Raw genomic sequence first — 21,670 nt, 5'->3', positions numbered from 1 at the left:
TTTCAGCTAACCAGTGTTCACATTTGTCACTCAATATTTACATTTTTTTCACACCTCTTTTTTTTCTGAGTATTCCATGTAGTAACAGCCCATCCCAGAAAAACAGACCCAAGTAAATTAATGAGAAAAAAGTATTGTTCTGGAATAAACATACAAACTTTGAATGTTTCAAGAACATCAGTGCATTTAAAATTCAGATTTATCTCTTAACTTGGTTTAACTGGCAGTCCTAAAAAGATCTTATTTTTTATGAGATGTTATTCTCACCAGAAATATTCAGACTGTCACAGTAGTTCATTTTACAGTCTGCAAACATAGGAATCAGTGAAATAGGTAAAGTAGGCGTCACTGGCAGTGAACTTCCACTCACAGTAGCTGAGGCTCTTTCTGCATTTAGGAGTGGCCTAAAGTTTTGATTTCTTGTTATTATTCTCCCTGCATTCAAGTCTGTTTTAAATACTTTTTCCTGCTTAGAGTTAAGAACGTGCAAAAGTATTTGTAATAGCAGGACTTGATCTGAATTTTCTCTTGCAAGAAAGGGTATTAGACTGGTACATATATCATTTTTAAACTACCTATTACTTAAACTTCAACATAAAAATAAGTTATTCCCAATCAAAGCTTATGGTAAGCCCCAGCAGATATCTTGCTCTGGGTTCTTTTCAGTTGACACCTGGACTGAGCTCTTTGCTTGTTTTCTTCCTACTATGTTTTATATTTAAGTCCACCTTATATGTGGTTTCCCCACGATACTCCTACGGTTTAAACAAAACATCTGAAGATACACTCCTCAATTCAAACATGCCAGTGATCAGGCTATAGTTTTTATCAAACAACTATCCCAAACAAACATGTCAAAGAACTAATGAAGACATTATGTCCCAAAATGAAACCAGAAGAATTCAATGAGAGAGAATGACTGCTTTCCATCCTCTGTTAATCTATCCTGACAGCTTCCCTGTCGCAAGACTATTGCTTAGGATTCCTCATGTGCTTAAAACCCTGGTTAAACACCATTTAGACTGTTTGCACCATGTTCTTCTCATCAGTTTCTACAAATATCATACATACACACACAGGGGTACTGTCTGTAACAGAAAATCAGTGGAAGCCTTCCAAGGTGAGGTCTGAAGAAAGGTGGTGTTCTTTATTTTTTTGAGACTAGATTTCATTGACTCCCCCCTCCCCAAGGAAAACTTGAAGATTAAAGCCTTTTTCAGCTTAATGTATGAGAAGAATTAGAAACTTGCAATTTTTGTGCATGAACATAATCCCTAAATGTGTTTCCTGTAGATCTTAACTCTTCTGTGCCACTGAGTCTTTGGTTTGTATTCCACTGCCTGCAGCCTTGTCCCCAAACTTCTACATGTACCAAGGAGCTTCTGATACACTACTGGTAGAATTGTTTTCTTCAGGCTTCCCTTAAGTAACCAGGGCTAAAACTACATATGAGAATTACCACGATGCAGAATAGTTTGTTATAAATTATGCGGCCTCAAGATCATAATGGAAGGGCACTGTGGGCTAGTTCCTGGATCCTTCCTTCTCCAGCTGGTTTTTTCTTTCAACATGCAGATGCATCAGCTGTAGTCGCAGTGGGAACTGCAGCGGGTTATGGAGCAGGAAGGGACCATACAACAAACCACTTTTCCCCAGGGCCCTTTTCCACAAGAAGAGTGGGATCGGGTTCCTCTCTTTATCATATAGCGGGAGCCCAGAGCCAGTAGGCCATTGTCCAATTAAAATTAAATAGCAGCTGTTGACAGTTGCTAGTAGAATAAATTGGCTCTGTGGGGAATAGCCCATTAGAGCTGCCATCTTGATGAAGAGCTGATTGTGTCTTTCTGGGGCTCTTAAGGCTTGAACTTGCTTTCAGCCCCCACCAGAATTACGTGCTGGGGCAACGTTTGGCACTGCGATGCTCAATGCCGTGCCGCCTAGTCCAGACTTTGCTTTTCCTACCTTGCTGTCAACCTTACTAAAAATTAACCACAAACAACAATTACAGCTCCGCTCCCTCCGTGACTCTCATTTCCTACGCAGGCCGTTCGTCTTCCCGTCTTTGAGCAGCATCGCCGGCCTGACCTGCGGCGAGGCAGGGGCCGAGGCTGAGGCAAGACGCCAGTGGCGACCTTTCCCATCGCCTCCTTGGTCCCCCGGCCCGAGAGGAGGGGGCTGGTGCCCCCGGGGCCGGAGGGGGCTGCGGCTACCTTGGCTGCTGGCTGGCCAGGAAAGGCGAGGCTCTAGCAGAGGCTCCAGTTCGTGGAGCCACAGGTAGGCGGCGGCCTCTTTTTCTTTTCCCAGGTTTGTGGAGGCTTCCCCCCCGCCTCCTCCTCCTCCCTCTCCCTTTCCAGCTCTGGCTTTCCGGGTTGGGAGTTTGGTGCGTTCAGAAAAGTGCCTGCAAGGGCGCGGGGTTCCCCAGGTGGGGCTGCTGCGGGCTTCTCTCTTTCCCCCCCTCCTCCTCCTCTTCTACCCCCCGCCCCCGGTTCTGCTCCTTTGTGGCCGCATCCAGGGCACTTCACCCCCCTCCCACGCTTCCTCCTTTCTCCCTCCCCCCCCCCCCCCAATTTCCACTTCAGGGAGAGAAAGCCGGGCTCTTTCCTTCCTGCCCGCCGGCCGCAGGGCAGCGCCGCGCCCCCGCTGCCTCTCCCCGCGCCCCGCTCCCCTCCCGGCCCGTCCCTCCCCTCCTGTCCCGTCCCTCCTCCCGGCGCCGCTCCCTCCTCCGGGGCTGCTCCCGCACATGGGCGCCGTGCGGGGCTCCCCCTCCGCCGAGGCGGCGGCGGCAGCGGCGGCGGCTCCCCCCCGGCCCCGGAGCGCGTAGCCCGCCTGCCCCGATTCATTTGTTGTTGTTCTCTCTCCCTCCCTCCCGCCGTCCCTCTCTCCCTCCTCTTTCTGAACTTTTGTCACCGCGGCCGCTGCGCGGATGCAGACTTTTGGGGCCGGGGACGCCTAGCTTCCCCCCCAGCACCCCCCGCCCCAGCCCTCCGCCCCCGCGCTGCCCCCCTTCCCCCGGCCGCGATGCCGTTCCCGCTGCGGACCGTGGAGCCGCTGAAGCTGTGCAGGTTGGAGGAGGCCGGCGGGGAGGGCGCGGAGCGGGGCGGCCCGGCGCCGGGGGAGCACGGCGGGCCGGCGGAGGGGGGCGGCGGGCGCCGCCGCGGCGCGGTGCCGCTCTTCGGGGCGCTGGAGCAGGTCAGCTCGTACGCGCTGGTGTCGCTGCTGATGCAGCTCTCCGACCTCTCCCGCTGCGCCGGAGACATCTTCGGCGGGATCCTCAGCGAGGCGGACTCCCTCTGCCACCGCAACGCCCGGCTCCAGCGCCGCCTCGGCGCCCTGGAGGCGCTCCTCGCCCGCCTCGACCACCGCAAAGTCAAGATCCGTGAGTGCGACCCTTCCCCGCCGCTGCGAGCACGGGGCGGTGGCGGGTGGCGGGGCGGTTCGCGCGGCACGGGGTGCTTTGTTTGTTTGTTTGCTTGCTTGTTTGTTTTTTTTTTTTAAAAAAAAGAGGGAGATTGGAGCATCCCACACCCCCCACCCCCCCCCCCGCCCAGGTGGCGGCGGCGGCGGCGGCGCCCCCGGCGTCCCGCCGCGGCTCTTCCTGGGGCCCCCCGGCCGGTGACCCCCGGCCCCGCTCCTCCCGCTCCAGGTGACCTCGGCTCCGGCGCTGGCCGCCGCCCGGGCAGGGGGGTGTCGGCGTGCGGGGCCGGTGGCGGCCGCGGCCGGGATGTCCCGATGCCTCTGCCTGGCAGAAATGTAACGGAGCGGGGCGAGGGGTGGCGGGCGGCGGGGAGCGGGAGGGCTGCCCGCACGACCAGCGCGGGGAGGTTTCAGCCGAGGGGCAGCGCCGTAATGCTCAGGGAGGGCCGGGTGGGTTTGTTTAGATGTTTATGCCGGGTTTGCGCTAGACTTCGGATCAGCCGGGGTTCTGACAGTTCAGCCCACACGCCTGATTAATTCTTTTGTATGTGTATGGGAAGACCTCAGTAAATAGCAACCTGGATATACTTTGCAGCTGGTTTTGCACCTCTCGGTTCTTCTCAGCGTGTGTTCTCTGTGCAGAACTGATCCCAAGTTTGCATTTGCAGCTTCGTAGGGAGCACGAACAGGAAGGTCCAGGTTCGGCCTCGGATTCTTAAGTGGTGGCGGTTTGGGGAGGCTTTGGTCGAGCTCATCTCTGAGCCTGTAAAGCGGCTCTCGGAAGCCACCAGCTGTACAGCTACACAGAGCTACAGGAAAAAGCTTTTTCTGAGCTTGGTCCGACTTTGGAGAAAGGATCTAGTAAAAGTTGTATCTGCTACGTGGAATTTCGTTTGTGTGTGTCCTAGCTCCCCACAGACTAAGCGAAAAAGAGGGCTTGCAACATCAGCTTAGCTTTCTCAATGCGTTGGAAACGTTCAGGAATCCAAAGAACTGTGGTGCAACTTCAGCGGTGTGAGGTGTGTAAGCCTAGCCGAAATAGGATTGCTGCTTGGAAACCACCAATAGTTATCTTTTTAAATGGAAGTAGAAAGCCTGCTGTGCCTATGACATGTTTATGAACGAAATTGGTAAGGACGGCCTTTCCCAGGTAACATTCAAAGAGCGTGAACCCTGTGTGGGTAACTTACCTATTCTGTTACGCATTATTCCGTATGGTATACTTCAGTATACAGTTTCTCCAAAGGAGGAAACCATCATCACCCTTACCAAAAGGCCATTTCTGTGGTTTGTAAGGGTTAGGCTAAAGTTTTGTGATAACCAGTTTGACTTTTTTTGGTGCTTTGTAACTGCTTGGCAGACTTAAGGAGCTTTTCTTCGTCACCAAGACAGGTATATCCTTTTCTGCCGATGTAGTTATGTTAGTTTTTCATGGCATGGTGCCGTCAGACTTGAAATGGGAATGTTGTTTTACTGGGGGCACCTGCAGTATGGTGGTATATTACACTGATGCCCTGACAGGAAGCAGTATTTATTTATCCCTGTTTTGAATAGGGACCTAATTATTACCGTACACTGATGCAACACATCTAAAGGGAAGGGTGAAATGAGGCTAGTGCTGCACTGTGCAAACCCTGAAATTTTACATGGGTCAGACATTTAGTTATTCAATTCTATCTTGGTCATCGTTTTGCACAACTTACATATTTACTACTTAATTTTTTTTTTAATTACAGATCAGTTCTCTGAGCTAAGCCTGTTATTGCTTTTAATTTGATGACCTTTGCTCTTGTCATCGCAATTCCCAAAACTGGATGCCATTCTTACGTTTCGCTTTCTCCACTTGGTTTTAAATTCGTTGGTATGTGGCATCTCTGCTGTCAAATTTAATTTTGCTGCTTCACAGCTGCATTGCTGCTGTTAATATTTACTTTTCAAAGATCTCATTTATTAGAGTCAATGAGAATTAATGATGATTTCTTTCTAATTTTATTTTTTAATTGTATGAAATACAGCCTTCTTGTAAAGGAAGATTATTTTATTTGCCTATTGGTCGCAAGGAATTAATGTGTAGACTAGGCATATTGATGTGAAGTTGCACATAAAGACACGTCCATTCTCTTCGTGCTTTCTACCTATTATAATCTGGCCAAGGAGGTTGGGTGGGATGATCAGTGGTAGTTTGGCATCATGAAGGTCTCTATAATGCAAGCCATGGAGTCTTGTCTGCAGAGTTTAACCCTGCTGCTGGCATTAAAGGGAAATATCTGCAAAACAGAGACAGTGGTTTAATAATGATGGCTTTTTTTGGGAACAATGACAAGGGGGAATTTTTCCTTCCCATTCTTGAAGATACAGAAGCCTCATGGAGAAAGCTGTTTGCTGGTGCGGGACCGTAAGAACAACAAGGACTGTGAACTAATTTAATTGATTTCCCATTTCCTGGATTCTTATTGCTCATAAACCTTTTCTTGTGGGGAAAAATAATGTAAACTACTGTATCTGTTGTGGTGCGCAGGCAGCTGCAGCGTGACGTTCTATCACATGGCTTAAGTATTTTGCTGTGACTTTCAGGATGAGGGGATAAGACATTGTACACCTGCTTTTCAAATCATGGGTAATTTCTACTTGAATAAATGGCTTTTGTTCTCTTTGTGGGGCCCAGACAACGATTTCCTCCTGGAACTGGAGGTCCCAGGGTGACTTGTGTGATCCCAGCATGATCTTACATGGGAAGGACCAGGAGAGGACTAGCAAACTTCAAATCTGGGTCACAACGACTTCTTGGGACGTAGCTGCAGACTGGCTGCCGGTATAAGCTACGCCACGTATGTCCCTGGTGCTTGGGAAAGTATGTACTTTGAAAGTGTGGTTTTTTTTTTTTTTCCTGTGTGCTATCATCACTTTGTTTCAAAGTAAAGTTTCCACATAGCATCCTTCAGATAACAGGGGTCCATTAGTGTTTGTTTTCCTCCCTGAGCCTGGGTGGGGGTGTGAGGGAGGGAAAGCAGGCAGAACAAAGCTCTTTGTCTTCGGTTCTTTACAGTCACGGACTGGACTGTGCTTGCTTGTCTGGCTGTGTGGTGCGTCCTTGTGTGTGCATAGGATCCATATGCTCCTAGATGTACATAGTGGAGTATTAGTAGGTAGATACGTCTTGAATGATCTTTGCTGTTTCTCTTCTGTTACATACTCTTTGGTATCCTGCAGTGAATGCATTAGTTCAGATACATCCACTCATGTAAAAAGCATGTGCAAAAGAACTTTCTGATGTGGCAAACTGGGCAATGATGTGCTGTATCGCAGTAGGTGTGACGACTTTGCTACCCTTAGTAGGGGGAAACTTTTCCTCATCTGTCAGGATTGGCTGATTTCTGCCGTGCCCTCCAACTGGGAGGCCTCTTTCCAAGGGTTTTTTATTGGTGTGTCATACGCACTCACAGTTTAATGTACTTTGGGATATTGAAAGTAGCTTTCAGTTGTAGGTGATCTTAGTGATGCTTTTTCCAGGGTTCACCACTGATAATGGGGTTCACTGGAATGGTTCGGCTCTCCCTGGTTTGGTCTGGCTGTCTTAAATTTTCCATTTACAGTGGTAGAAAAGCCTGTTCAGCACAAGAATATTTTTAAGGCCACACAGAAAAATGCTTACCCGACATGTATTTGAGCTTTGCATGTTGAGCAGGGTGATGTGCCGTAAGAAGGGTCGTGAAAATACGATGAGACATGTCCCTGTGGGGCCGATGACTGGTTTGTAACTTAGGGCATTGGGAGGCATTAATGCTTAAAGTGGTTTATAATATTCAAGTGCAGGACGGAGTACTTGTGGCCTTAGTTTAACTGCAGTAGCCGTGTCTAGAGAATTAATTAGATTCGGTACTTTTTTCAAACAGTCTTTCATCAGGTTTTCATTAGGCTTATGTGTGTTGCTGTTTTGCGTGGTGTTTTATGTTTCTAGCATCGAACTGCCATAATATGGTTTACACCATCGAACTTGCCTAACAGCTTTTCATCTTCTAGCATTGTGCATCTGTAGCTATGAACTAGCATTAGGTGATGTAGTTTTCGTCGCTTTAGGTTCTTAAATGTCAGGGTGGGTGAGGACAAGTGCCTCTTTGAAGTGATCAGGGCTCATCATGATGGCAGCAGAGGAATCTTGTGTGAATTACAAGGCCAGCTCTTGGGAAATGCTGTGAGGCCTTAAACAGTCATTGTTTTTATAGGGCGTGAAGGACATTTTTTCCATTAATATTCTACCATCTGCAGATACTTATGCAAAAATTAATATTGCTGTTCTTTTCTGTGAATCCCAATGGTTCAATAGACTGGAAGGCTGTCCCATCTTCTGTGCTATTTATTTTTAGTCTTTCTGAAGAGATGTTTTGAAAGAAATGCTGTGAGGTTTACCTAATGACAACTTCTGGTTCAGTTCCTCCAGTAGTAGGATGGGGTTTGGCCAGTTGTACCTCCTATCCTAACAAGAAGAAACTGATCCTGTGGGAGGGAGGAAATGCTACCTCCTAATTAGCGTTGTTGTTGTTGTTGTTTAAAATCCTTCAGTGTTTCGTTTTAAAGGCACAGCATAATCATTTGATCTTCATGCAGAACCTGTATACATATGTATGTATTTTTTTTTCCAAATTAAAGCACTTCAATGAAAGAGAGCTGGGGGGATGGGGAGTATGGCTTTCTATTTGTCTGCACGTTGTAAGGACAATCCAGTTTACACTTCATCTCCTGCTATTTTGTTTAGTAAGTATTTTCCACTCTTTGTGTGTAAGGCAGTACTGGAGCACGTTTCCTGCTTTAGCCGAACAGGAAGCTTTATTCAGCTTATTCCTAGGGAAACCCCTCCTCCATCCCTAGCCACCAAAAGTGAGCATTATTCGAGACAGTATCAGCAGCAGGCAGGAGATGAGCGGGCTGGCTGACTTTCTGGGCTTTCTGTAGCTTCTGGTGTAAGGAAAGAGTGCACAAGATATCTGGCATCTTGTAATAACAATAAGAAATCTTCATTAGAAAAAGGTTTAGGACAAACCCCTGAACCAATGACAATGCCACCAAAAAAAACCCCACCAAACCCACAAACCCCTTCCCCCCCCCCCCCCCCCCCCAAACCAACCAACAAAGCCATGGTGTGCTGTTGAGGAAGCTTTGGTGAGAAAGGATTGACTTTCAAGGGAAAAATTCTGTTCTAAAAGTATTTGGGAGCTACAGTTTGGGTATGATACTCCACAGATGCTTCAGGTGACTGTGTGCAATAGTGCAGTCTTCTCTCTGTTGCTGTGCAATATGAAGATTCAGCAGCCAAGTTCAAACCATGTTAAACAGTTAATTGCTGAGCTCCCCTAGGAAAAAAAAAAGGTATTTTCTCTTTTACCCTGTTGTAATTATTCAGATTGCTGCTCAGAAGCAATATAACTCTTGTTTTATTTAGCTAGTGCAAGACTAATTATCTGTGGAAATTCAACCTGATCCAAAGGAGATTTCGTTTGAAATAAGCAGGAAGAAAGTCTGAGTTAGAAAAAGATTTCCCATGGGGACAGAGGGCCAAGTCGCTGTCCTGCTGAGTGGCAAAGCTCCAGCTGAATTCAGTTTGATGAGGGCTTGGCTTGCTGTTTTGAAAACAGTTGACACTCTTTGGCTGAAATGTAGAGCTGCTTTATACATTGCTCAGAACCTATTGTACACCACCCATGAACATTTATTTCTGTAGATCTTATGATTGGCTTGATCATTCAGGAAAGTGGTGTTTAGCAGAGGTAGTTAATGAATTAAACATACTTGTATTTAGTTGTTTTTAATTAGGATCTATTTTGAAGATATCTTAGGATACAATAAAATGTCCTCAGAAGTTTCTCTTCCTATTAGTATTGGCACAGTCTCGGCTTGGTTGAGTGCAAGCTAGTAATCTTGGTCTTGTGGGCTTCTCTCCTAAGCTGCTAATACGAAGTTCTTGCAGAAGAGGCATTTTTGGGGTGAACCTATTAACAAACATAAAACAACACAGTGGAAAGCCACTGAAATTCCTCAAAACCTCCGTCCTGGAATTTAAACCAGCCTCTAACAAGCAGAGAGTCAGATGAGGCTTTCAAGGGGGATGGGGAGCAGATTATCCCACACGTGCTTAGTGATTCCTGCACCTTCCTCTGAAGCGTGTGGTGCTGGCTGCCATCAGCCGCAGGATACTGCGCTTAACGTTGCCAAGGCCAGATTCACGATGGTAATTCCCGGCCTTTTTCCATATTTCTGGGTGAAGGAGGGGCAATTTCCCTTTCCTCATCGTTCTTTTTCCCCCTGCATGCTCAAATAAATGATACAATAAACGAGGGCATATGCTTTGGTTCCTGCTATAAGGAGCATTAGTGCAGCACAAACAGAAAGGGAGATTGAGAAATAGAAGGAATTGAAAAATGCACGTTGAAGGTTTGGCAATTATGCAAAGTCCCAGTTTCTTTTGTAGTTGTAAACTAGCGATCAGCAAGCGAGATCAAAGCTGTCCACCCTAACAGTTAACAAGATCAATTAAACACGGTAATTAAATGTTGTTCTCGGCTGTAGGTTTGATAGGAAGCCTGCTGGTTGGATGTCAGTCTCCAGAGAGCCTGGATGACAGGCCATTTACGAGACTAGCAAAAATATCTTTCTACCTGTGGGTTAAGCACAGATTAATGTGGGTGGACTTGGCAAGTTGTCTGTATTTATATTGTACCCTGTTTTAGCTGGGCAGGGCTTCTTCTGGCTTCAGGCTGTCATGTTTTTTTTCTTTGTCATTTGTGAATTATGGTGTTTTATGTTAGGTTGTTTTTACTGATTTATTTATTGCCCTCTTGTCCTTTAATCAACATTGTACATATGAGATTTCATTGCCCTTTGAGAATTATGAGTAGTTAGAATACGAATGTTTAAGGTCCTACTGAATGTGGTTGAGCTTACATCACTGTGCAGTCTGGGGGCAGGGCAGTAATGCCGAGGAATTGCTTTACCTTAACTCCTCTTGGTAATTTCCACGTTGGAGCCATTGGTCCACACGCTTTTTAGGTTAAGGCATGATTATTTTTTTCCTTCCTTTTTTCTTTCTCCTTTTCTTTTGTAGTTTAGGCTCCCTACCCAGGTGTGCTCTGAGCTGCCTCTTCATCTCCAGTCCTGTCTGCTCTGAAGTGTGATGCCCACTCTGCACCTCGCCACCCATGTTGTGCCTAATAAAACTGGCCGTGGGCATCTCCCATTTCTCAGGTACAACACACTCTGCAGGCCTGAGAGTTGGTAGCATTTGGGAAGAAGGAGGTGAGGGAACGGGAGGCAGAGATAGGAGAGGGTGAAATTTGATGGAGCTCCTGGCTTTCTCGTGATAACTCCTTCTCACCCCTCCATTTCATACCCCTGAGTGTTAGCCCCAGTGTAAGGCCTTCCTGGCTGGGGTTGTGGCACAGTGGATGGCAATTAGTAATAGTCTTAATCCTGTCTGAGTATGTCCCTTTGTTTTTAACACTTCTTTTCAAAACACAGAGATGCTTATTGCTCTGCTATAGGAGTATAAATTAAGAGCAAAACCATTTACGCCATTACAGTGGTGGAATTAAGAGTATCCAGGTATTACCTGAAATAAAAAAAAAAAACCTCAAAGGAATTCACTTTAATGTGCATCTGTGGCTGAGTTCTTACAACTTTTGAACTTAAAGGACATTTTAATATCTCAGTAAGTTTAGTTTCCTTAATCTGCATGTGAGCAGCAGCTCTGTTTTAATCTGAAATTTAACATCTTGACAACCAATAGACCTGTTAAGTTAGTTGATTGGATATTCCTTTACTGTAATCAGGCTGTAGTCTAACTAAGCAAATTTTGATCTAAGATTGTAATTTTTTAATTAACTTAGCTCCTACTTTTCAGAGATTAGGACTATAACAGATGCCTCTTGAAGTAAATTGTAACTATGGATGCTGTCTGAAGAATTGAGCCACGTAATTTTTCTACTAGCAATAAATACTAATGTAAATTGTAATGGAAAAATGACAAAGTAGAGGTTTCAGCCATATTGAGTAACAGTGAGAGTGGTGGGGTTTTATTTGATTTCCCCCCCGCCTGAATGGCCAAGTAGAAAATGAAAACAAGAGACTTCTCCAGAATATTCTAAATAGTAACGTATTATACTTGAATGCTTTTCTTTCTCCTTTCTACTCCCATTTTTTTTTCCCTTTTAGTATCAAAATGCTGGCTACAGAAGAGCTCCCATCAACTATTAAGTGGTGGGATAGATACTGCCACTCACTGGCTTACATATGTTCTTCTGTGTCAGGTTGTTACACTGGTAAGCTTTCCCGACAGCTTGGGTTTGAGTAAGAAAGCGAGCTTGGTCTTTCTCCTGGCAAATGGGCATCTGTCTTCTGTTTTGTACTTCGGTGAGTTCTGGCTTTTGGCAACAGATGGAGTTTGCTTACGGGAAGCTCAGCAGGACCTGAGCATTGCTTTGTGGGTTATCTCTAGTGGTACCTTTTGTTCCTGTCCCACGTGAGGAAAGAGCTCCCAAATGAGTGGTGTTGGCTTTCCCTTCTTATTCAGTATCTAGCTGGTGCTAAGTAACTGAATCTGCTTGAGTGGCTTGAAACACCAAGTGATGTTTGGCTAATGTAGTATATTTAAATGTTAAAAAGAAAACCTCAAAATGTTGTCAGCCACATCAACGTTAGAGGCGCTTAAGACATTTTGAGTTAGAAAAAAGAAGCCAAGTACCTGAAAATGGGAACAAGCTCTTACAAAATTTATCTAAAACATTCCCTTTTTTGTTAGCTGTGGTTCTTGATTTTCAATTTAGAAGAAAGATAGTACAAGCAAAGCTTGGTAGATTACACAGCAAGTTATCCCACCCCCCATTTATTCTAGACAGGATGCAGATAAAATCCTTTTCTCAAATATTGAATGGTTTTTCTTCCCCTGTAAGGTATGTACTAGACACTGAAAATGGTTCTTTGCAGAAGACTGAGAACTTCTGGAAATTATCACTGTGCAAGATTGAGATACATGTTAATGTGGATATGAACAAGAATGTAATGAAGTATATGGTTGTAGTCTCCTTTATACTATTTTGATTTGTAGCTTTGGAAAGATGGAGGCCCAATTTTGTGAACTTTAACATTTTAAATATGAGAAAGAACTTAATTTGTTCTATATGTGTGACAAGTGAGAAAGAAAATACTGTAATGTTCATAATATGCCTTGGTGTGTTAGTTTAGATGCAGTTTTCTAAAATTTGTTCATTAAACTACTTATTCTGTTAAAATAAAGGTAGGTAGGTAGTGCATCGTTCTTCCTGCTAGCTTTTTTTTTTTTTTAAATAGCATGTGTATGTGATAGAAGATCAAGAGTGTTGTAAGGTATAAGCATATTTATTACAAAAGGTCAGTTTGCACGGCTGAATGCCCGCTGTAGGGGAACAGGAAGGGTAGGGAATAGAAGGGTGATAACGGGGGAGTAGCAGGGTTTTGTACCAGTTGCGTTCAGGAGCTTGATGGAAGCCAAGATACGCAAACTGGTATAGCAACTGATCTCTGCAGGGCCAACACCCCTCCCTGTATCTCTGGCTGCTACCCTCGCAGTGGGGAGCGTGTGCAGTCCTGTTGTGCAGGCTGGGACAGCCCAGGCCCTGCGGGGAACAGTCCCATGGAGCTGGGGGGGGCCTGACCCTGTCAGGCTGCAACTGGGCTCGGCCCTGGTTGTGCAACATGTGCCGAAGTGGCTCTGGCTCTGCACTTGCCAAAATCCCAGGTGGTATCATGTAGGGTTTACCTCAGCCTGGGGGAGGCAAGCAGTGACCCTAACAAGGGTGGTTTAAATGTAAATGGATTATTTTAGTTGATTTTTGAACTTATAGTTACAGTAATAATTATACAATAACTATATTATACAGAATTGTAATCTATAATCGTGATCTTTAAATTCAGGAAAGATAGGAAAGCTGGAGAAAATTAGGTGAGCGTGGGCCAGTTCTCTTGCCCTGCCTTGTCTTCGTGGTCAATGGTAGGTCAAGGCTGCCCTTCAGCAAGAAGTCCCCTGCGTGGAGAGGAGGGAGGCTGTCCTTGCTAATCCTGAAGGAAGGTGAAACTGCAGTGTTGGCCTACTTGCAATCACGAATTTCCTTAAAATATTACAGAGTACTTATTTAGCACAGCCACAATACAGATTTCACTGTGAGCCTAAGGCACTTTGCCCCAAGTCAGTCTAGTCTTAACACAAAGAAGTCAAGCTAGAAGATGGCAATTTAGTTAAGTGTGGTTTAAAAAGGTCTATGTTGAAGAACCCAAAGTTTCACAATAGTTATGGGCCTTCTTGAGGTCTAGGAAAAGAACAGGTAATTAGAAATCCACAGAGTGTTTGCCTGAGGCAAAGAATACCACAAAAACATAGAGCTCTTGGTGTTTTTCAGTTTGTCATGGTACAAAAGCCTCTGTTCCATATCTGTTACAGAGACATTGTGTCTACTTGATGTTAATGAAGACCCAAACCATCTGCAGTACTTATCTTGCCTGTTCCCACTCCTTGCTGAGTTTGGCTTGAATTCTGTAATTTGTGATGTCCCCTCTGAAGAGCGTGGTATGTAACATGGGAGGGTGTGCTCTTTGAGGCGTGTTGCTTTGACCCTGTTGCTCTAACACAGCATGTTTTCCTCTCCCACCCCTTTTCCCAACACACAAAATACAGTAGCTTTTTCCTTACAAACGACTTTGTTACTGTTAGTAACCTTGCTGACAAATTGTGAAACTTGCTGCAGTCTGGAAATAGCTACAGCTTGTAAACTGTAGGATGAAGGATAGGTAATTCAGCGTTGTACTTAGAGATAATGTGCTGTGGGTTAACACATCAAATATTTAAATGATTTAAATTCATTGTGTGGTACAACTGGTAGAAAAATGAATTATGTCATGATAGACAAAAGCTTGTCTTCATTTGAGCTCCTGTCACCTTGGCGTGCTTGTGATCTGTTGGTTTTGTCGCTAGTTATGTCTATGCACATACGGTATTTCTAATTTAGGCTATTATTAGTGGCTTATAAAGTATGAATAAACTTAATCCTGAAGACAAGTGGAAGCGTGGGTATATTTCTGGTAAAAGTTTTAATTTACCAGGGAGAATCCCAGAATATCTGAGTACTTAACAGAAATAGTAAGCTGGAAAAATGACTGACAGACAAAAGGCCGATCCCACCAAATAGCAGGCTTCAGGGTCAAATCTGTAGGTAAACACTGAAGTGACCAGAGTATTTCTCATTACTCAGCCTGAAAGTCCTGCATGATCTCAGATAACAGTAAAGCACAGGGTGTTATAAAAGATACTTGAACTGTACGTCTTTGCTGTAGTACTGTTTTGTGTTTCTCCATCTGCCTCAGTGGCCATTCTTGAAACTTTCCAAGAAAAAGTTCTTGAGGCTGCTTGATCACATACTGAGAGCCTTGCAACTGAAAGGGTAAATGCTTTTTTTTGTGGTCACTGAAATCCCAGAATTGCGATGGCACCTCCTGAGATCATCTAATCCAACTCTCTACTCAGAGCAGGCTCAGCTTGAGCAGGGTGCTGAGGGCTGTGTCCAGTTAGGTTTTGAATATCTCCAAGGATGGAGTGTCCACGACCTGCCTGGGCAACCTGTGCCAGTGTTTGACTATCCTCACAGTGAAAAAGTTTTTCCGTATGTTTAAATGGAGTTGTTTGTGTTTCAGTTTGTGCTCATTGCCTCTTGTCAAAGCATTATAAGCAGGAACACAAATGCACTGTTCTTACTGGAAGGTTGTCCAAGAGGGGTGCTAATCTGTACCCAAGATGGACAACCTGATCAAGAAAGCTGGGGTACTCTGTGGCCTTAGGTAAATGTCTTAGCACACGTATATAAAAAAGGATGGTAAGGAAAGGTGTTACTTAATCAAGTAACAAAGCTGGCAGCCAAAAATCACATAATTTTTATTTACTTGAGGACTTCTGACCTTGCACTGCTTCTTTGGAAGAGCTCTCGACAAAAATACCTACTGCTTCTGTTGAATGACAAGGTAATAAACTTCATATCAGAAAGATGGAAACTGTCTCCACTGGAATAGTGGAAACTGTTTCCAGTGTTCCGCCTTACAGATACTGTCGTCAGTGTCCTTTACAGAGTGAGAAGCATTCAGTGTTTGCAGGAGGAATCCTGAACAACCGTTCCGCGTGCTTAAGAATTTCAGCAGTGGCTTCTTTTCAAAATTCTGACAAAGATTCTTGGCTAGTTTTTTGGAAACTCTCTGGGATCTAGGTTACCTCAACACACTACCTTTTTTTTTTTTTCCTTCCCCCTTCTTGTAGATGGAGCTTTATTAAGCAGGTTAGAAAAGATATACCTTATAGTTGTGTTCTTCATCTTGCTTGGGACAAGCAAGAAAGCTCCAATGAGAATTATGGGAAACACCTTTTTCATCACCCACAGCAGCAGTTGATCAAATAAAGTAGTCCCTCAGTATGCTGAATTGCTGCTAATTAACACATTTTCCTATCCTTCCCCTAAGCAAGCACCCTTTTAGGCTGAGTTAATTGGCAGGACTTTGTACATCTGATGGTGCTTTAAATGAAACTTGTGATTTAAGGGCTAAACAAAAGCTATTGGAGAAAAATAACTTATTTTAAAATGTCCTTGTTAGACTCGAGGATTATCTGGTATTTTACATAACCTATTACTTACACATACGGATGGCAAACTATTATTATACATTCATTTTTTTCCGATGAATGTTCATTAAAGTGTCCAAATTCACATGGAGGAAGCCAAACTGGCATTCGATAAAGCTATATTTAAAGCTCTTGGCAGGACTTTTACCATATGAAAGATGTTATTTGTAAGCTCTTGGAATAAAACTTTTAAAACTTTTGAGATGACAATTCTAAAGACTACCAGATCATCCTAAAATTACGAGATTTAAATACTAGATCACAGCTTTGTGTCAGAGTTCTCTTGTCTAACACCATCTTTGTATTGTGCATGTAAATTGAATTTTGTTACAGCACCTCTGGGAAATATCCATTGGATAAGCTTGTAACCTCAGGTATTTGGCACCTCTGTTGCTTTCTGCTGTGGAACCTTGCAAAAATGGGGTTCACTGAAAAGTCTGGCCTTAAGTATTTGAACATAATTAATTATATTTCCCCCACCACCCCAACTGCATTTCTAAGGAGAATAGTTATAGCCTGTGGAATACATCCTGTTTTCTCTGTTGCAATGAAAGCCTTGCTTTTTATTTGTAATATCTACTATTCTTCTTTGTTAAGGCTGCCCACATCTGACCCAGCATTTCTTAAAGCCAAAGGCTAATAGAGATGTGTTCCTTTGTTTTTTACCAGGGAGGAAAAGGTGATTTGTGGTTTGGTTGTGTGTTGTTTTTTGTTTTTTTTTTTTTTAAACCAGTTAGTTTTCCCTGTGGTGTTTTCAGTCAAACCTTGTGTGTGTGTCAGAAAAAAAACCAGCAAAAACCCAACCTCCAAAACACCCAACAAAAGAAATAACCCAAACAAAAGAGCCCCCACCAGATGAAAACAACCAATTGACTTTGCCCAAACTGTAAGAAAACCAAAGAAGGCATTGTATCCTAAATGCATATATCCTGATTTTTTTTGTAATCTGTATGATTAGTAGTGCAGATCAAGAACGTAATCCATAGTCATTTTTAAGTTGATCATATTCCTTGATATACATTTTATATAAGTAGATAATGTAACTAAAATACCTTTTTGCTTGTTTCCTGTTTGCTTTTAAGTTCAAGAAGACACAAGGGTGAAAGTCTGCGTTGATTTAGGATTTGCATTTTCCAACATCAGTTTTGACCTTGAGTTGCGAAGTATGAACTTGGAACAAAAGAGCTTTATAGAAGTGGTTGACGGATGGGTTGTAATATTGAAGTCTCCCTCCCCCGTGCTCACATCCTCGGAGCTCAGTCCCCCTGACTGAAGCGCTGTCTTAGAGTAGGGAAGAGCCTGCTTGCTTCAGGAGTTAGAAGTACCGCGGCTGGCCCTTTGGGAGTGTGTTTATAACAGTGAAGATGTAGGAGCGAGAGAAAATGTGAGAAGTGTGTAGGTAAGTTTTGAGTTTTTTCTTTTGCGGGGAGGATATCCTCCAATGTTTCCTGATTGGGTAGCTGGTTTAGAACAACATTTTGCCCATCTATTGCATAGGAAATGCTATTATATTCCTCTTACCTTCTCTCTGCAAACAGCTTGCTCTGTGTGTGGATTGTGGTACATTTTTTCAATTACTTTTTTATTAAAAAAATCTCTTTGAACCCTGTCACCCTGCAGCTCTTCCACATTTATTTCAGTAGCGTTAACTATCACAGGTTCATGTTTTGGCAAAATTGTTGATATTACCCCTCATTCTTCTTCACTGAAATGCTATAAAAACAGAGAGGTGGTTGTTCTGGGAGGAGAGGGAACTACCAGCAGCAGAAGAAACAACCTGATGAACGGTGGTATATCCAGGAATGATCTGGAAGCTGGATTTTGCAATATTGAACTTTGAAAAGAGAGTTCCTCATAACTAAGGATTGCCCTTTAGTTTTTAATCAAGCTTTATTAATATTCAGAAATTAGTATGGTGTAAGAGCAGGACTGCTATGGAGCTGTAGCGGGGCGAGCAGTGCTGTGTTGGGCTGGCAGTGTAGCTCCCAGCTGGGCTTCTGCCAGTGGTCTGAGGTGTCCTGAGATCAGAAAGTGGGGGAATGTGGCTACCTGTGCTGTCACACCCAGTTGATGACTACTTTGCGTTTAATTAATTAATCTGTTTTGCTGTGGATGAAAAAGGTAAAGTGGTTACAAGAACAGACGGCACAAATGGAAAGGGATTGATTAAAAAGAAAATTAGCATGAGACAGGCATGGGTCCCACTGAACTAACAAAGTTTGGTCCTCCGCAGCCGCCTTGCAGTCATGTTAGATGGTCATGTCTGTTGTCTTACTGTTGCCAGTGGAGGTTTTGTTTGTATGTGAAACAAAAATAAACAGATGAACAGGAAGGAATTTCAGGGGAAAAATAACAAATATGAAAAATGAACAAAAGTTAAAATGCTGTAGATAAAATCCTATGAGTACTACCAATGCTTAGAATGCTCATGGTTGCCAGCATCCCAGTGAGACCTCTAATAATGTTTGGCACTCTTAAGGCTTGCCTGAAGGTTATAGATCATCTTCCTCTGCAAGTCTTGAAGAGACAGATCTTGGTTTTTGGAAAGTGGAAATTCTCTTGATGAATTTGTGGATGCAGAAGAATGGACTGTTGCACAAAGAACTGGGAATTCTCTGTATGGAAATACCACCACCACCACCACGGGGGAAAAAAAATAAATCCTTAAATGGAAGAGCAACACCCCTTCTTTGAAGGTCGATGTTTCAAAGTGAGCCACAGAATAGATGTGGCTGTAGCTATAGCTAAAGGATATTATCACTCACTGATGTCAAAAGGGCTTTGAGGATGACAGAATTCCCATTTTACATTTAAGACAAAGAAAATTCAGAAAGGTCAAGTGACGCGTCCAGGTAAGCTAGTATGAGAGCCTGCATCTCAGTCCCGGTGAAATAGGATATCCCAATGGATTAAGCTGCTCTCCAATTTGTAGGCTGCACAAGCTTGATCTGGCTGGAATTGGCCTGCGTTCTGCTGAACTTCACGTTGATCAGTTTGGCTTTGATGAATAGGACATCAGTGGCCAAACCTATCCACCAGATCTAAGGAGGAAAGGATTAGGAGTGCCTGGTATTTTGCAGACTTGGACCGATTGTGACAATTAAGACGTCTGTAATGATAAAGGAAAATAATTAAATTATTCCATGACCTTTAAATACAAGGCATTGCTTTTCACCCCAGCATTATATGAAATTAGTATTTTTATTATCATTTTATCATTTCATTTTGATGCACTAGGAAATTCACCACAAAAGTAACTTTTCTAATGATCAATAGTGGAATGGTCCGAAGGTGCCTTGGATTACCTGTTCCCCTGCTTGGCTATGTTCATGCCCAGAGGCACTCTCTGCAACACCACGGTTCATGCTTGCTCCTTCCAGTCCAGCTGGCGCTGGTAGCCATCTCGCTGGTCTGTTGGTTAGCGCCTGGGCTGGAATCTTCCCTTCTGCTCCAACAATCCTCAGAAGCCTTCCTCAAAAATCTATACTCTGATGAATTCGAACAACCCCTTGCAAACAAATCAAGGATGTTTTTACTGTTTTTACTATATAAATTGGTAAAGTATTATAATCTACACTTAGATACCAGAATTATTTAATGAGGTATATCTGAGGATTTCTGTGGAAAGGGTGAAATGCTTTTTGACTCGGTTAAATAAATTTCACTAAAGATGTGTATGTGACACCCCCAGTGATTAATTGCTCTCAAATACTTATCCCAACTGAGTTATGTAATATGAATCTCTGAAGGATTCCCAATAAAAGGTTTGTGAATGGTAGATGTGAATGTCTGCAGTGGCTTTTGAAATGTTAGGCGTGGAAAGTGCTAATGGGAAAAATATATTTTACACCACTCCTAAGATAAAGATAGGGTCTAGAATTTTTTAGGGCCTTGAGTTTAACACCCACTGATTTTTAAAATTTGAGGCTTTGCTTTAAATTGTTCCTTCTGCTTCTGGCAGAACAAAAGTTGAGCATGTCTAAAGAAATTAGATTAAGGCTGAAAAGTGAGAAATACCAAACTGTGAAAGGTGTGTGCCTAATTCCAACAGCCACATGTGAAAATCTGCTATAATAGACTTCAGACTGTATAGATAGGGTGCTATTTCTGAGTACCCCAATGATGATTGTGTTTTTTGGCAGAAGGGTGATTAACACTTTTTCTTGGTAATACGGAGTCCTAAATTTTTCAAAGGGCTTTTGCTAGCAACCAAGAAATTGGAAATGGACAAACACTTACCAAAAATATTTAGAATAGTGTATCTAAGCCGAACATGAATTTTTCAGTATGCATAGAAAATTCAAATGAAATTTCAAGGTCCGTGATACCTGTACTAATACTTGAAGACTGAAGAAAAAAGAGGTTTTTTGTTTTGGTTGAAAATGGAGTTTGGAAGGGTGTAGCCTTTCTGAGGCGGTTGGAGGCAGGAGGGGGTTACCTCTTGTGCCAGAGTGCTGAGATCTGCATTGACTTGGGAGCCCTGTGCCTGCTGCATGCAGGGGATGGGTAAAATGAACAGTTTCTCTACTTAAGCATAGAGGAAATACAGTAAAACATTTGTTGTGGTGAAGGGAAACATACCTGAACACATGCAAGTGTGAGATCTCCAATCCAGATAGGCAGACAACCTGTGCTTATCTTGCCTGTGTTATTCACACTTGCACGTCAAAAACAGCTTTTAATGATGAGGCTGCTGACATGCTCACATTACTCCATATGATGTGCGCTACTGTGGTCGTGTTCCCTTGTGTTGGGCACTGTCATCACTCATTGGTCAACTTCTTGAGTGGTATCATGCCAGCCATGTTTTCAGCCCTGTTCACATGGTGGTGGTGGCTTTCAGGTCTTAATTCCTGTGCCCAGCTGTGGCAGAAGTTTGGCTCATCCATGCTGTGTAAGTGGCAGCTCTGTGCTAGCTCACAGCAGCCCGCCTTGCTCTCCCCCCAAAAGAGGCAGTCCAGGAAGACTTGTCCAGTAGGCTGCTGATGGGACCACTCCCGCCTCAGTGTACAGACTGGTTTCTTCTTGGATGCTGGGAAGATCTTGGTGTTGGTGCAAATAAAATAAAATCAGACCCAATCTGTTTGTGCTCAGCTGACTAACATGGCCAGTCTTAAGAGCAGCTGATTGATTTGCTGGTATTCTGTTTTCCCTAGAGGCTGTAGCACAGACCATGGGATATTGGGATGCTGTAGTAATGGGGCTTGAATAATTATTAAAAATAAAAAGAAGGGAATTTTTGCTAATATAAGAATGTAGTGTGGCATTTTTGTGTGTTCTGTGTTGTGTTGTTTTGTTTTTTTTTTAAGGATGCCCACATGTGCAGTCCGTCATGCAAGGCAGTGCTGCCCTTTCTGTTGTAGGTGAAGGTGGATCTTTTGCAATGCTTCAGCTGGTGACTAGTAGCTTCTTGCTGCAGTGGTCCTTGGTTGGTCCATGTCTACTACTACTACTTGGTCCGGAGTTGTTCCATATCAGAACCCGATGATTAGATGTGTAGGAGAGTACCGAGGAGAAAAATGCACTGTTGTTGATGCCATCGGTTTCACCAGCCTCAAGATTTAAGTCAGGATG

General features: G+C 43.7%; 1 protein-coding gene across 3 annotated transcripts in view; it reads left to right on the top strand.

Annotated features, from left to right (window-relative positions):
• Positions 1–2,581: 2,581 nt before the first annotated feature.
• Positions 2,582–21,670, top strand: part of NHSL1 (NHS like 1) — a 185,630-nt gene continuing 166,541 nt past the window's right edge. For 2 of the 3 annotated variants that reach the window (XM_075087752.1, XM_075087751.1), the window contains exon 1: positions 2,582–3,376. In XM_075087752.1, the coding sequence (XP_074943853.1) occupies positions 3,019–3,376 (358 nt within the window). In that variant the 5' untranslated portion in view covers positions 2,582–3,018. The remainder of the gene's footprint in view (positions 3,377–21,670) is intronic. The other variant, XM_075087750.1, reaches the window with a different exon arrangement.

The sequence above is a fragment of the Phalacrocorax aristotelis genome, chromosome 3 (assembly GCF_949628215.1).
Source record: "Phalacrocorax aristotelis chromosome 3, bGulAri2.1, whole genome shotgun sequence".
Taxonomy (NCBI): domain Eukaryota; kingdom Metazoa; phylum Chordata; class Aves; order Suliformes; family Phalacrocoracidae; genus Phalacrocorax; species Phalacrocorax aristotelis.
This window is presented reverse-complemented; position numbering and strand designations above follow the sequence as displayed.